The sequence below is a fragment of the Carassius auratus genome, chromosome 37 (genome assembly GCF_003368295.1).
Source record: "Carassius auratus strain Wakin chromosome 37, ASM336829v1, whole genome shotgun sequence".
Classification (NCBI taxonomy): domain Eukaryota; kingdom Metazoa; phylum Chordata; class Actinopteri; order Cypriniformes; family Cyprinidae; genus Carassius; species Carassius auratus.
Genome location: NC_039279.1, coordinates 3,874,131 through 3,887,280, shown reverse-complemented (window position 1 = coordinate 3,887,280; position 13,150 = coordinate 3,874,131). Strand labels below are relative to the sequence as shown.

The 13,150-nt window shown below is 34.5% G+C and overlaps 1 protein-coding gene across 1 annotated transcript in view; it reads left to right on the top strand.

Annotated features, from left to right (window-relative positions):
- LOC113055922 (transcription elongation regulator 1-like protein) overlaps positions 1-12,773 on the top strand; it is a 77,418-nt gene extending 64,645 nt beyond the window's left edge. Inside the window, exons 6-13 of the mRNA XM_026222312.1 lie at positions 1,680-1,762; positions 2,952-3,040; positions 5,511-5,662; positions 7,219-7,288; positions 8,451-8,559; positions 8,786-8,875; positions 10,912-11,030; positions 12,617-12,773. Of these exons, the coding sequence (XP_026078097.1) occupies positions 1,680-1,762; positions 2,952-3,040; positions 5,511-5,662; positions 7,219-7,288; positions 8,451-8,559; positions 8,786-8,875; positions 10,912-11,030; positions 12,617-12,773 (869 nt within the window). The remainder of the gene's footprint in view (positions 1-1,679; positions 1,763-2,951; positions 3,041-5,510; positions 5,663-7,218; positions 7,289-8,450; positions 8,560-8,785; positions 8,876-10,911; positions 11,031-12,616) is intronic.
- Positions 12,774-13,150: the final 377 nt, after the last annotated feature.

Below are 13,150 nucleotides of genomic sequence, written 5' to 3'. Positions count from 1 at the left end.
TACTTGTATTTCCTCTTAAAATTAATTGTTTGCATGACATATACATAACAGTAAATATGTAGAATCAAAACAATCTTGAGCAAATCCCTTTCCTACCTCTGAACGTGAGCTTTTCTCCCTGACGTTTCTTTCTTTCTTTCTTTCTTTCTTTCTTTCTTTCTTTCTTTCTTTCTTTTTGTTCTATCCAAAGCTGCTGAATTCAGTATGCTGCCTGTTTGAGTTTAATTTCATGCAGGACAAAAGATCAAGCAGCGCATTTGATTTCCACTCCACCTTATGCTTGCCACATCTAATTTCATACCCTTCCATGGAGATAAAGTGAAAATGACTTTGGGCTAGACTGAGTTTGAGTGTGTTCAAACTATGTATGTAGTAGTAGTGATGGCATAGTGTATACTGGTTTCTACCATTAATGACAGTCTCAGTGTGTTGCTTTCTCATTGATTTGCCTGCCAGCTGTTATGTGGTTGTTGTTAGAAGGTTTTACTCTTTTCATGTGTTGCAATGTCTTTTGATAACTTTTAGATGTTGCTTGTAATGTGATTTTTTTTTTCTCTCTTTCTTTTTTTTGTGCATTATAGATTTTCTGAATGTTCTGTCAATATTCATAAAGAGCAAAGCATACATCATTGTTTGTACTCAATGAAGTACAGTGTGTCTCTGTGTGTGTGTGTGTGGGGGGGGGGGGTAGAAACAGTTCTCACTCAGAAACTGCTAGTAAGTTTCACAATTAATTACAAAAAAACAGCAAATAACACATTGAATTAAACATTACATTTTGAAGTAGAAGGACTGAAATTGTGTTATTTTTTTATTTATTTTTTTTGCAAAATGTACTATTTGTTTTATTTAGAACTTTGTCAGAAGTTTGGGGTCAGTAAGATCTTCAGTGTTTCTGAACAAAGTCTCTTATATGCTCCCCAAAGCTGCATTTATTTAATGTTAAACCAGTAATCTTGTGAAATGTTATTACATCTTAAAATAACTGCTTTCTATATTATTTATTTCTGTGTTCATCTCAGTTTTATAAGCTTTTTTTTTTTTTTCATTGAATATGATTAGCAAACAATTTGTTTGTTCTGTTATCACATTAAATTCAATACCAATATCAGGCAATCAGATTCAATACCAGAAAGAACTGTTGTGTGTGTGTATATATATATATATATATATATATATATATATATATATATATATGTGTGTGTGTGTGTGTGTGTGTGTGTGTGTGTGTGTGTGGTTAAAAAGGCTAGATTATTATTAAATTAGAAAAATACAAAACAAAAGCTTTTTCACTAGTAGTCTCAGAAAGCTAAAGAATAGCAGTCAATCAGTGAAGAATACTGTAATTTACACAAATCAGCATACTTATAACTGAACACATAGCCTATATTCATACATGCAAATGAAGGCACCCCTCTTCCCTTGGTGATAGCTCAGCTTAAAACAGAAGACAAAATGAAATAGATCTCAGTAAACTGATTTGCAATGTTTTCATTATGGGAATTCATTGATTAATTTGGATTCCACAATCATTTGATTAATATTGCAGATGATGTGAACATGAATTTCATATTAATGTTTTACTTGAATTAAATTGACTATTAATGAGGCACTGATTGTTTGAATAAATAATGTGAATTTTGTATCAGGGGATATTGAGCATTTATCTCTGTCCTCAGATAAGATTTTGGAATTGAAGAAGCCATCCTGCACCGACGCCTTGGTGCTCCACCGTGATCCGAACCCAAAGGCTAAGGCTGAGGTTTGTAATCCTCATCTTTCTCTTATTAGCTGTAGTTATGATATCGGCAACATCAACATAATTGCCATTGCCATACTTTTTGTCCGTTGCCAGACTTTGCTCCTCATGAAAATAGTTTTGGATTGTCTTAGAGGCAGAAAGAATATCAAAATGTTTTGTGAAAAAAGGTCAGACTGTGGGCACCATCAGATTTGGAGTCCAATTAAGTTTGAGTTAATAATCGCTTTTGTTGAAGTGTGCTTTGCCATAGAGTCCCTGTAGGTGACGGCTTTTTAAAATCTTTTCAGCCAGATTAATTAACAAAATTCCCCCAGAACCGTAATTCATTCGACCGCAAGCCTGCTGCCCGACCTTATTCAGAGAATCAGTCATTTGCATCATTCGGTCATGCAGGGACTGGGTAATTGGTTGTTTTCTGAGTGTGTGTTCAAGGCTGAGCATATCTACATCATTTATCAGGTGGATAATCAGCACTATATTTTATCATTAGCCTTGTAACCCATGTTTAGGGTGAGATAATTGAGCTTCACTTTGCCTGAATGATTACAGAGTAGAATAAAAAAAAAATGTATGCGCTCTATTTTAAAGACTCACTGTCTGCTGCCAAACTGAATCAACTGACTTGATTTCAGAAGTGATTTCAAACAATCTGCATATATTACTAAGATAAAAATATGATACTCTGATAAGCATGAAAATACATAAATCAAGTACTGACTAAAAAAAACTATATTTGATTATTAGAGCTATTTTTTACTGAAACATTTAAGTTTCTTATTGCCTGTTCTGTTGCTCAGAATTACAGGATTAGACATTGATTTCTTGATTTCCTTAATGTATAACTTTTGATGGTATTAAGTATTTTATTTTATGTATAAAACACACACACACACGCACACATACATATGTATATGTGTGTGTGCAAATTTAGCAGTTTTGTGTTTTTCATATAATATTTTATTTTTTACTTAAAATAAAATACTTAATAAATAAAAAAATAAAAAATAAAGAAAGATAAAAAAAGAAAATAAAAAAAGTTTGTTTTACTCATTCAATTTTGAATGCTATTTGATGTTTTTGGCCCTGACTCTTGTTCTGGTTATGAATCTGGCCGGAATCCCGTATGAAAACTCACAAGACCACTCAGACAACATTATGCCTTTCTGTATGTGTGTGTGTGTGTGTCCAGGATGAGCCTTTTAAAGTCAGTATGGATGAGGACAGCTCGCTCAAAGACAAGCGGCCAGTAGCATCCACGCCTATACCTGGGTCACCATGGTAACTATCCGTTTTGTCTGCGCAAATATAATTGTATGGCTCACCATCAATTTCATGCATTTTTATTGCTAATAAATGACTCTCTGCAAGCAAGATAATGACCGATCAATTGTCTGTGTCAACCTACACTTTCAAATACTACTGTTGTGAATGTGCTATTTTCTCATGTGTTTTGGAATAGTTTAATAGCCAGATTGTTCATATATATTGACAAAGTTGTTTGTTTTATCTCCTCTCAGTCTGTCATAAATGTCAGCAGCTTTAGCACTATTTAAAAGATGCATGCCGCTCTATAACTGCCTGATGACAGTAATGCTTGAATGAAATACAGAAGTGCACATGGCAAACCTCCAGAGCTAAACAGATACACTGACACCCAATCGAAAACCTGCATGAGGACGACGTGTTATGCAAGACTTCCTTTTTTTTTCTGCCAAAGCAGTGTGGGCTTTTTTTCACTGCAAAAAACACACACACACACTGGCTGATGGTTGATGACACCAGAATTGGAGCTGTTGTGTGATTGTGATATGTTATGTGTTGGTTAGTTTCCTGTGGTAAATAAAGGAGCAAATGACCCTCCTCCATCCTTAACTCCATTTCATCACAGTCAGGACTTGGCTTTCTAATATTCATTGTTGAATCAGACTCCGTTAATCTGTAATGTTGTTAAACTAAAATGTCCTTAAGAACATTCATTATATCTGCATCTGTGTCTGTTCTGTTTACCGTTGGGAGATATAGCTGCTCATTCATGACAGAGTTTTTACCAGAACAGAACTATACCTCCAATCCAAACTGTTTGCAAAGTGTCAATTATTTTGATGATAGTGTTTCTGACAAAACGAGATTGAATGGAGAGCAAATTGAGAATATTACTTAAGTCTCCAACTTCTCACATATCCTTAGAAGGAACCTTAATAATGTCTGAAACTATGAGTACAAATTATCTGATCTAATTTGATTCTGATTCAAATATTTAATTCAATTCTGATTAATATAGGCATATATTAGGCGTAAATAGGCATAAATAAGCTTTCCATTGATGTATGGTTTGTTAGAATAGGACAATAATTGGTTTTTCAAAATATTGAGAAAATCAACTTTAAAGTTGCCCAAGTGAAGTTCTTAGCAATGCATATTACTAATCAAAAATTACGTTTTGATATATGTACAGTAGGGAATTTACAAAATATCTTCATGGAACATGATCCTTACTTAATAGCCTAACAATTTTTAGTATAAAAGAAAAATCAATGATTTTCACCCATATAATGCATTTGTGTCTATTGCTCCAAATAAAACCCAGCTACTTAAGACTGGTTTTGTGCTCCAGGGTCACAAATTTATTAGTTCTCTCTCTCTCTCTCTCTCTCTCTCTCTCTCGCTCTTTCTCTCTCTTTTACTTTGGTTTTTGTGGGATTAACTTCAAGATAAATTTAAAGGTGGACAGTGGCACACAATGATGATGTTTTGCATTTTTGGGGGCAATTGACATACAGATACCTTATAGTTGTTCTGCGTAGTACTGTAAGTCTGGATAGAAGGAAGGCAGAAGAAAGTTGCATGGAAAAAAAATATATTTAGCATCTCCTAAGCAAAAAAAAAAAAAAAAAGAACAATCTCTAAGCAATAAAATGGTCCTTTGGGTAGAGCTTTTGCTTCTAAAGTTAATTTTGTAGTTATTGTTTTATATGGAGGTTGCATGGAAATGATTTTAAAACACAAGAATCCCTGCAATATAAATGGAAAGACAAATGAAGCATGAGTGTAGTGCCAGCCATATGTTTGCACTATGAATAAATGCATATGAGTAAAGCGGATGATCCGTTTCAAAGATTATTATTATTTTTTTTTTAAATATCATTGGGTCAGTTTTATGGAACAGGAAGGCTCTGCCGATCTCCCTGATGCGATGGGGTTTCAAAATGAAATGTCAGGATTGGTTTGTCATGGTTGGCATGAGGTTGTATCAAATTTCCTCACAGACCATGGCAAAATCCATGAATACTTTATCCGACATGCCCTGAATGAAGCCTGAAATGGGTCTTAAATTATCACTGTAAGGTAAGTATATCTAGTGCGGAACGTCTGAAATATTGCCTACTTTTGGATTTATGACATAAAACTTAACTATATAATAGGCTTGTAGGCTTGTATTGTGGATTTTATCCATTTAAAAATCTTGTGTAACTCCTGGATGATTACGACCCAAAAAAAAAAAAAAAAAAAAAGCTGGTGAAGACAAAAAATACATCAGATTCTGAATATAATGGTCAAATTCAGCCCATCTGGTCTTTCTCAGCTGCCATTTGTGACCCACAATCCTCTCTCTGGGTCTCTCTAGTCATGCTGGGACTGTTTTTCATCATCAGGATTTCTTAGTCATTGTGAGAACAGTCTGTCGGATTGTGTTCCTGCATGTATGCGACTATATAAAGGCATGACAGCATCTCTCTCTTTTCTGTAGGTGTGTAGTATGGACAGGCGATGACAGGGTGTTTTTCTTCAATCCCACCATGCATTTGTCAGTATGGGAGAAACCAGTGGATCTGAAAGACCGTGGAGACCTCAATCGAATCATCGAGGACCCGCCACATAAACGCAAGAAAGACTCTTTAGGTGAGACTCTGTCCAGAAATAGTAGACCATTCAGGCATATTTAACACACTCTTAAATATACAATTTTCAAACATTTTTAGATACCATTTAATATGAATAATGTACAAATTGGTATGCAAGCAATGTGTTTTCTGACCCGTTTAATGGCAAATTTATTTATAAATGAAATCCAGATGGCACAGACAAAGTCTTTATATAGCTGAATTTAATTAACATCAAAAGTTCCGCAAGTATGAATTATAATTGAAACATCATCGCATTTAGAAATCACACAAAAACTGTTATGGAAGGTTCAGTAAATGTGTAAACTGTGTAAAAAAAAAATATATAATAATTCTATATCCGTCTCATGAAAACAAACCCAACCTGTGATTAAATTGCATATTCCATGAATCTGTTGTAAGATAAAATAATTTACTTTTCAGATGCTTTGCATATGTTCACATTGTTTGCATCCAAAATGTAAATGCACTTACACATAAAAAAATACTGTACACCATACCATTCAAAAGTTTGATTTATTGAATGATTGACTCGCATTGTTTGAAAGAAGTCTCTTCTGTCAACAATAATTTGTTTGACCAAAAATACAGTAAAAACGTAATATTATTATTATTATTATTTTTTTTTTTACAATTTAAAATAACTGTTTTCCATTTTATTTGTAAATATATATATATATATAAATATAATAAACAGGAATTAATATGTAATTATTACTGTGATGGGAAAGCAACATTCTCAGCAGTCTTCATTGTCTCATGATCATTCAGAAATCATTCTGGTTATTTGCTCAAGAAACATTAATTTTTGATCCATTTTATGAATCCTTTCTGAATAAAAGTATTGAAACTTACAGACCCCAAACTTTTGAACAGTAGCATACCTGCAAATACTAATGAGATCAGGATGGAAAGCCCTTCTGTAGCCTCGAGGAAAGACCCATTTATGTTCAGATTAAGTTGCTGAATCAGTGAAGTGTAACTCACGACTTTATGAGATGAAATACAGGAGCACAGTCTGTAAAGTGATGAACTTGGCTGAAAGTCTAATCCTTACAGTGTGATAATGATGCTCAAGCTAAAGTTGAATACACCCACCAACTACAGAACTGGTGTTCTCGTGGATTAACTAAAAGCTGTAATCCAATGAAGCGGCTCTGCAAATATTGAATTAGTCTGGATCTTGTCTGGAAGTTATTATACGGTTGACTTGATTTCCCAGAAGGCTTTTCATCTTTATTGATTTAGTTTCATAGCTGTTTCATGGAGATTATCTATTGATGACCTTAATCTATTCAGAGTCTAAAGTTAAAAAATGTCTGTTTGAGTAAATTAGTTCTTATTGTGCTTTTCGGATTAACAACCTGGCACGAGCCAGGCATATAAATACAGAAAAGCTGGAGTTATGTGCAAAAATAAAACTTTACAAACTTGCTGGTGTTTTTACTAATTAATCACTTGTTTGTTTTGATAATCTGTTGATACTGTTAAATCCTAGTAAAGTGCCTGGATTTCTACAGTACTGCTCTACAGCATGTTGTGTTCCATCAACAGACGATGGCTCAAATGCTGACGATGATGACAATGATGAAGAGGAAGGTAGTTCAAAGAACAAGCGCTACAAGTAAGTTGAATTGACCCATGTAAAATATGACAGCAAATCTTAATCTGCTTTAACTGATGAGGAGGATCTTGTATCAGATGTGTTGTATTTCACACACCTTAATAATCGCAGCTCAACAGGAAGTCTTTAGTTTTTGGTGGGCAACATCTGCACTCACAGCTTGATGCAGAATCATTAATCTGTCGCTCATGGAGATCATTTAAATTGAACAGTTGGGTGTTTGAAATACTCCCAAATGTCTGTGGATATATATATATATGTGTGTGTGTGTGTGTGTGGGTGGGTGTATATAGGCATGACTTATGCGTTTCATCAATACTTCAAGCCTTTAATCATAAGCCTTTAGATCAAAAAGTTTGACGAAGATGAAGACAAACAAAGTATGTCCAAACTTTGAGTGTATGATAAAAATTTATGATAGCAAACAAGGCACGGTAAGAATTGCTGAAATGCCATGAATATTTAATTCACACAATATTTACTCCAAAATATTTGAAGATATTTTAATGCGTTATAAACTATCGTAATAGTTTGTGCAGAATCAATGTAGTAAAAAAATATCTGTAATACCTGAAGATTATTGGAGTATAACAAAATCTTTATTTATTTTTTCTTCTTAAAATTGTCATGTTTAATTCAATGTGTTACGTTTGCTGTTTTTTTGCTTTTGTCTTTTTTGAAAACATCAATTTAGTTTCTATATTTGTCGAGTCGGGACAGTGGGCGGAGCTCGGGGTGGTGACTGAAGGAGGTGACTGTAGTTCTGACGACAACTTTTTACAGAAGTCAAAACGATTCGTAAAAAATCACAGCTACTTTATGAAGGCTGTGTGCCTTTTAATGTGGACTGATTATGTTTTGACATTTATATGGCAGTTAAATAGCCCCTAGACTTCAGTTATTGTGAAAAAAAAGCAGGAAATTTGGCATTATGGGACCTATTTATATGTGTGTGTGTTTGAACCTGGAGCACAAAAGCAGTCTTGAGTCTCTGGGGTATATTTGTAGCAATAGCCAAACACACATTGTTTGGGTCAAAATTATAGATTTCTCTTTTATGCCAAAAATCATTGTGTGTGTGTGTGTGTGTGTGTGTGTGTGTATTGGACAACATATTTACAGAACTACACATCAGAGCTGTTGTATTTCCATTCCTTTAAAGACTGGACCATCCTGCTGAGTGTGAAGGAAGAAACGGCTCATCTCTTCAGATGGTTGTACCGCTGGAGCTCCGGATCGGCCACTTCAGAGACATGCTTCTGGAAAGAGGGGTGAGAAATCCAGTGATGATAATGAAACTTCAGACTTAAAGAAAAAAAAAAAGGAGATAAAAGCTAATGCAACCATTCATCCTAAACTAAGATTTCTGCCAGTACCTGGCCTACCACAGTAGTACAGACTTTGTATATGTGTACACACTGTGAATCTGGAAATGAAGTGGCATAACTGACGTGTTTGTTCTGGATGAGGATCATTCAACCTGTGTATTTTGAATAGGTGTCTGCATTCTCCACCTGGGAGAAAGAATTGCACAAAATTGTATTTGATCCACGTTACCTGCTGCTGAGTCCAGAAGAACGAAAGCAGGTATGACACAGAGGTTTCATATCAGCCTCGATCAACCTCAATTATTAACAGAACTTCAAACTTCATTAACTCTACATTTGCACTGACAAACTTACTGTGGTTTTGAAAGTACAAGTAGATGGTGGTAAGACCAAATGTCCTGTATCAAGGATGACTTGCACACTGAAAATGTATATATTGTACATTTTTTATATTTATAAAATATTTTATATTTATTTTATAAATATTGAAATTAAAAATAATATCTTAAAATATGTATTTATAGTAGGGCTGGTAAGCAATTGATTTATTTTAATCTAATTAATTACATGATGTGGTGATTAATTAATCTAATTAATCGCACATAAAATTTGGAGAAATTACTCTGAAAAGATCATTTAAAGTCATTGTTGTCCAAAGCATCAAACAGAGATTACAAAAAGTAGGTTAAGCAAGAAATATTTTGTTTGATATAATGTATTACATATACTCTTTTGGACCATGTGAATATATGATGACATAATTTTTGGTTGGAGCGAACTATAACTTTAATAAATTATTTTACTGTGAAAATATGAAATTCTTTAATGAAATGATACTCTAAATAATAAACTAAAACTGCCAGTAGGTGGTGGTAAATGTCCTAATGATTATGTCATTGAGTCATTTATTCATTCATTCGAGTCATTCAAATGGCTGATTCATTTAGGAATGAAGTAAATGACTCTTTATAAATGGTTCATTGAATCATTAGGCTAGTTCAACTTGAAGCGGGTCTTCACCATCAGACCAATCGGTGTGTGACATCAAAGAACCGCAAGAGCTTAGAGAGCAGACGACTCCTTGCGCTTTTGAATCGCTCTCGCGGTACTTTGATGTCATACACCGGTCAGTCTGTGCAGTGCCACTTCAAAGCCAACGCATAGACCAATGGTTCAATGCGCCAAACGGTTCACCAAATTCATTCGAAACGTGGAAATGAAATGCCGCTGTGGGTTGCTCGGGGGTGAACAGTTCTGATTTGTCTTTATATTTTGGTTGGCAAAATTAGACAAAACAGACAACATTGTGTCTAAAATAGATAAATACAATATTAACTTCTTAATGAACTGTTGTATAAGATAAGTATCACATTTTGCGCTAGTGTGATATTGCACTTAGCCTACAGCTCCTGTGAAATTTTCTTAACCATGTGATGTAAATATGAGACCCAATCTTAAATGGGTGTTTTGCCCCATATCTTGAATTGTAACAACATTTTCTAGGCTCCATCATGCAGTAAGTTGTTGCCTTACCTCATATTAGTCATCAATTGACTGTATGAAATGGCAGATATTCCACATAGGTCTGGGGTGGGGCAAGCATTGATAATCATTTTTTATAATTTTTATAAATGAATGCGTTAAATTATCAGCCCAAGTTTATACATTTATTAAATAATTTATATTATAAATAATAAATTACATATGAATATATATACAGGTGAATCTCAATAAATTTGAATGGAAATGTTCATTTATTTCAGTAATTCAGCTCAAATTGTGAAACTTGCATATTAAATTCAATGCACACAGACTGTGTAGTTTAAGTCTTTGATTCTTATAATTGTGATGATTTTGGCTCACATGTAAAAAAAAAAAAAAAAAAAAAAAAAAATTCACAACTTAGAGTATTTCATAATAATAATAATAATAATAATAATAATAATAATAATAATAATAATAATAATATTAATAATAATAATAATAATAAAAATTTGTGAATTGTTGGCCTTCTGGAAAGTATGTTAATTTACTGTTCATGTACTCAATACTTGGTAGGAGCTCATTTTGCTTAAATTAAACTCATTCTGTATGGTTTATAAGCGTTTTGAAAAAATGGGGACATGGGTTATGTCCTCATAAGTCACCCTCTCCTTGTAATACCTGTGTCAAACCCATGTCATTATACAGAGTTGTGTCCTGATGTTTCACAAAAACAAGAGCACACACACATACACACACACACAGAAAAATCTGTACTAGTTGACAATACTAGTTTTTTTTTTTTCTCCTCAGATTTATGATCAGTTTGTCAAAGCAAGAATGAAAGAGGAGCACAAGGAGAAAAAGTGCAAACTCCAGCAAGCGAAAGAAGAGTACAGAAAACTGCTTGAGGAATCAAAAATCACATCCAGGTGAGCTTATGTATAAGTGTGACTGCTTTTGCTGATGCATTAATAAAATCCATCTCTAGAGCAGATTATTTATTCAGCAAAGGTGTTAATAACTGATGATCTTTGCAGTTTGGGTCCTCATTTCTTTGGTTTTGTGTATTTGTTTCACCTTGTTTCTTGTTAAAGGTCTCACACAGAAGTGAATTCAAACACACCACAGGGATTAACACTCTTGAAGTTTCCTTTTTGCAGGTATAACAGAAAACGTCTTTCATTTTTACTCTGTTCTGCACCTGATTCATTTATAGTGAAAGGAACTGAAGAGAAGTGAATCAATGCACTAATATTACCACATTCACATATCATGTAATTGAAACAAAGCAATATGTTTTTAAGGAGAGATCATCTTAAATATTTGACTATGAATAGTTGGAAATATGATATACATATATGTATATGTTGGCATTAACTTCTTCCCCACCATTGCCGTAATTTTCTGGCTTTCCGTGTTTTTAATGATATGCAGTGAAGAGGCACTATACACATCTTCTGAAAAGAGTATTGAATGTCTGGATCAAAACACGGTGAAGAAGAAACCGAAACAAGGGATTGCATATGAAAGCAGATGCATGTATAAATTAACAATATCATCGGTGCATTACGAAGCATATAAATCGAAAATGCAGTCTCAGGAATTGGTCTAGGACTGTGCAAACTTGGGTCGTTGATGAAAACGATTTATTCCGTCTATGTTTTGATCATCACTCTGAATCTGATCCAGATATAGTATGACAAAAAATAAAAAAGTGTTTTTCTCCGCTTTTTGTTCAAAATGTTGTTTTTCTCCAGTATTACTTGTCACACTCACTCCAAGCGACCTCAGACTGGGTACACTAACAAGGACACTAAAGATCAAAGCCTAAAGCATCAGTCTCTATTGTGCCTCTTGATATCAGGAGGTAAAGTTTACCTGCACATCTCTTACTAGCTGGCTACCATTATACTCACCCCCCTATATCCGGGTCATGGCACCAATGTAACCCACCCACTCACCCCAAGCAGGACTTGAACTGGCATTTCCTAAATGTAGCCTTTAGCATATTTTGCTAGTGTGCCTCGTGAGAACACGAGTGCAAGATTTTTGAAACCCCCTGACACTAATAACCCCCTAACTTGCATTACCCTTAACCTCTAACGCTAGCAACTCAACTTGCTCCAGTTAACTACTTCTAAGAACACTTATGCAATTCCATGGCAACCAGCCAGAACACCCTAGCAACCATATAGATATGTGTTTAGAACATCCTAGATAAGTCATAGCAACCAGTTTGCAATCCCCTAGAAAAAGGTTTCAGTTCAAGATTTCAGAAAATAACAAATGCATCAAAATGAGAGTGTTTCTTGTTGAAATTGTGCTTTAATGCTTTAATGCTCTGGGCGGGTTCATGTGTTCACCTGCACTTCAGACTGAAGACATGCAGGGTCTCAACTTTTGAGAAAGCTTTCAAAGTCTTCCCATGAAAACAGCTGGAATCAGACCTTTTACAGCTGAAAAATAGTGGAACTGATGATTATCAAGGATCTCATTCTGATGTTCTCTTTCGTAGGTCGAAATTCAAAGAGTTTTCAGAAAAGTATGGAAACGATCCACGGTTTAAACTGGTACTGAAGAGGAAAGACCAGGAGCTGTTTTTCACCCAGTTCATTGGCACGTTAAAGAAACGGGACAAGGAGAACAGAATTCGTCTGAGGAAGATGAGATGAGTCCAAACCAAAAGGGCAGTTTGCTTTTCAATGACTGACTTTCAAACAAATGGAACCATACAGAACCAGCAGAATCTGAGCAGGGGTTTGGGAATGAAATCTGTATATGAATCTGTTTCATATTGAAGCTAGTATTCCCTGATTTGAGTATAACGAGGTTACTAAATCACAACACACAAAGACAGACTTTGACTCACTGGAAGTATCTAAAGCCATTGACCTGTGCACACAGGTGGACAATGATTTTTTCTAATAATTGTAAATAAGTGTTGACTTGCCTGGCGCTGTGTTAAAAGTGACAGTAGAAGTGAAACCATTTTCTCAGAGCAAGACAGATTCTACACAGCATCTGTGAGAATCAGTAAGTGGTGTTGTGT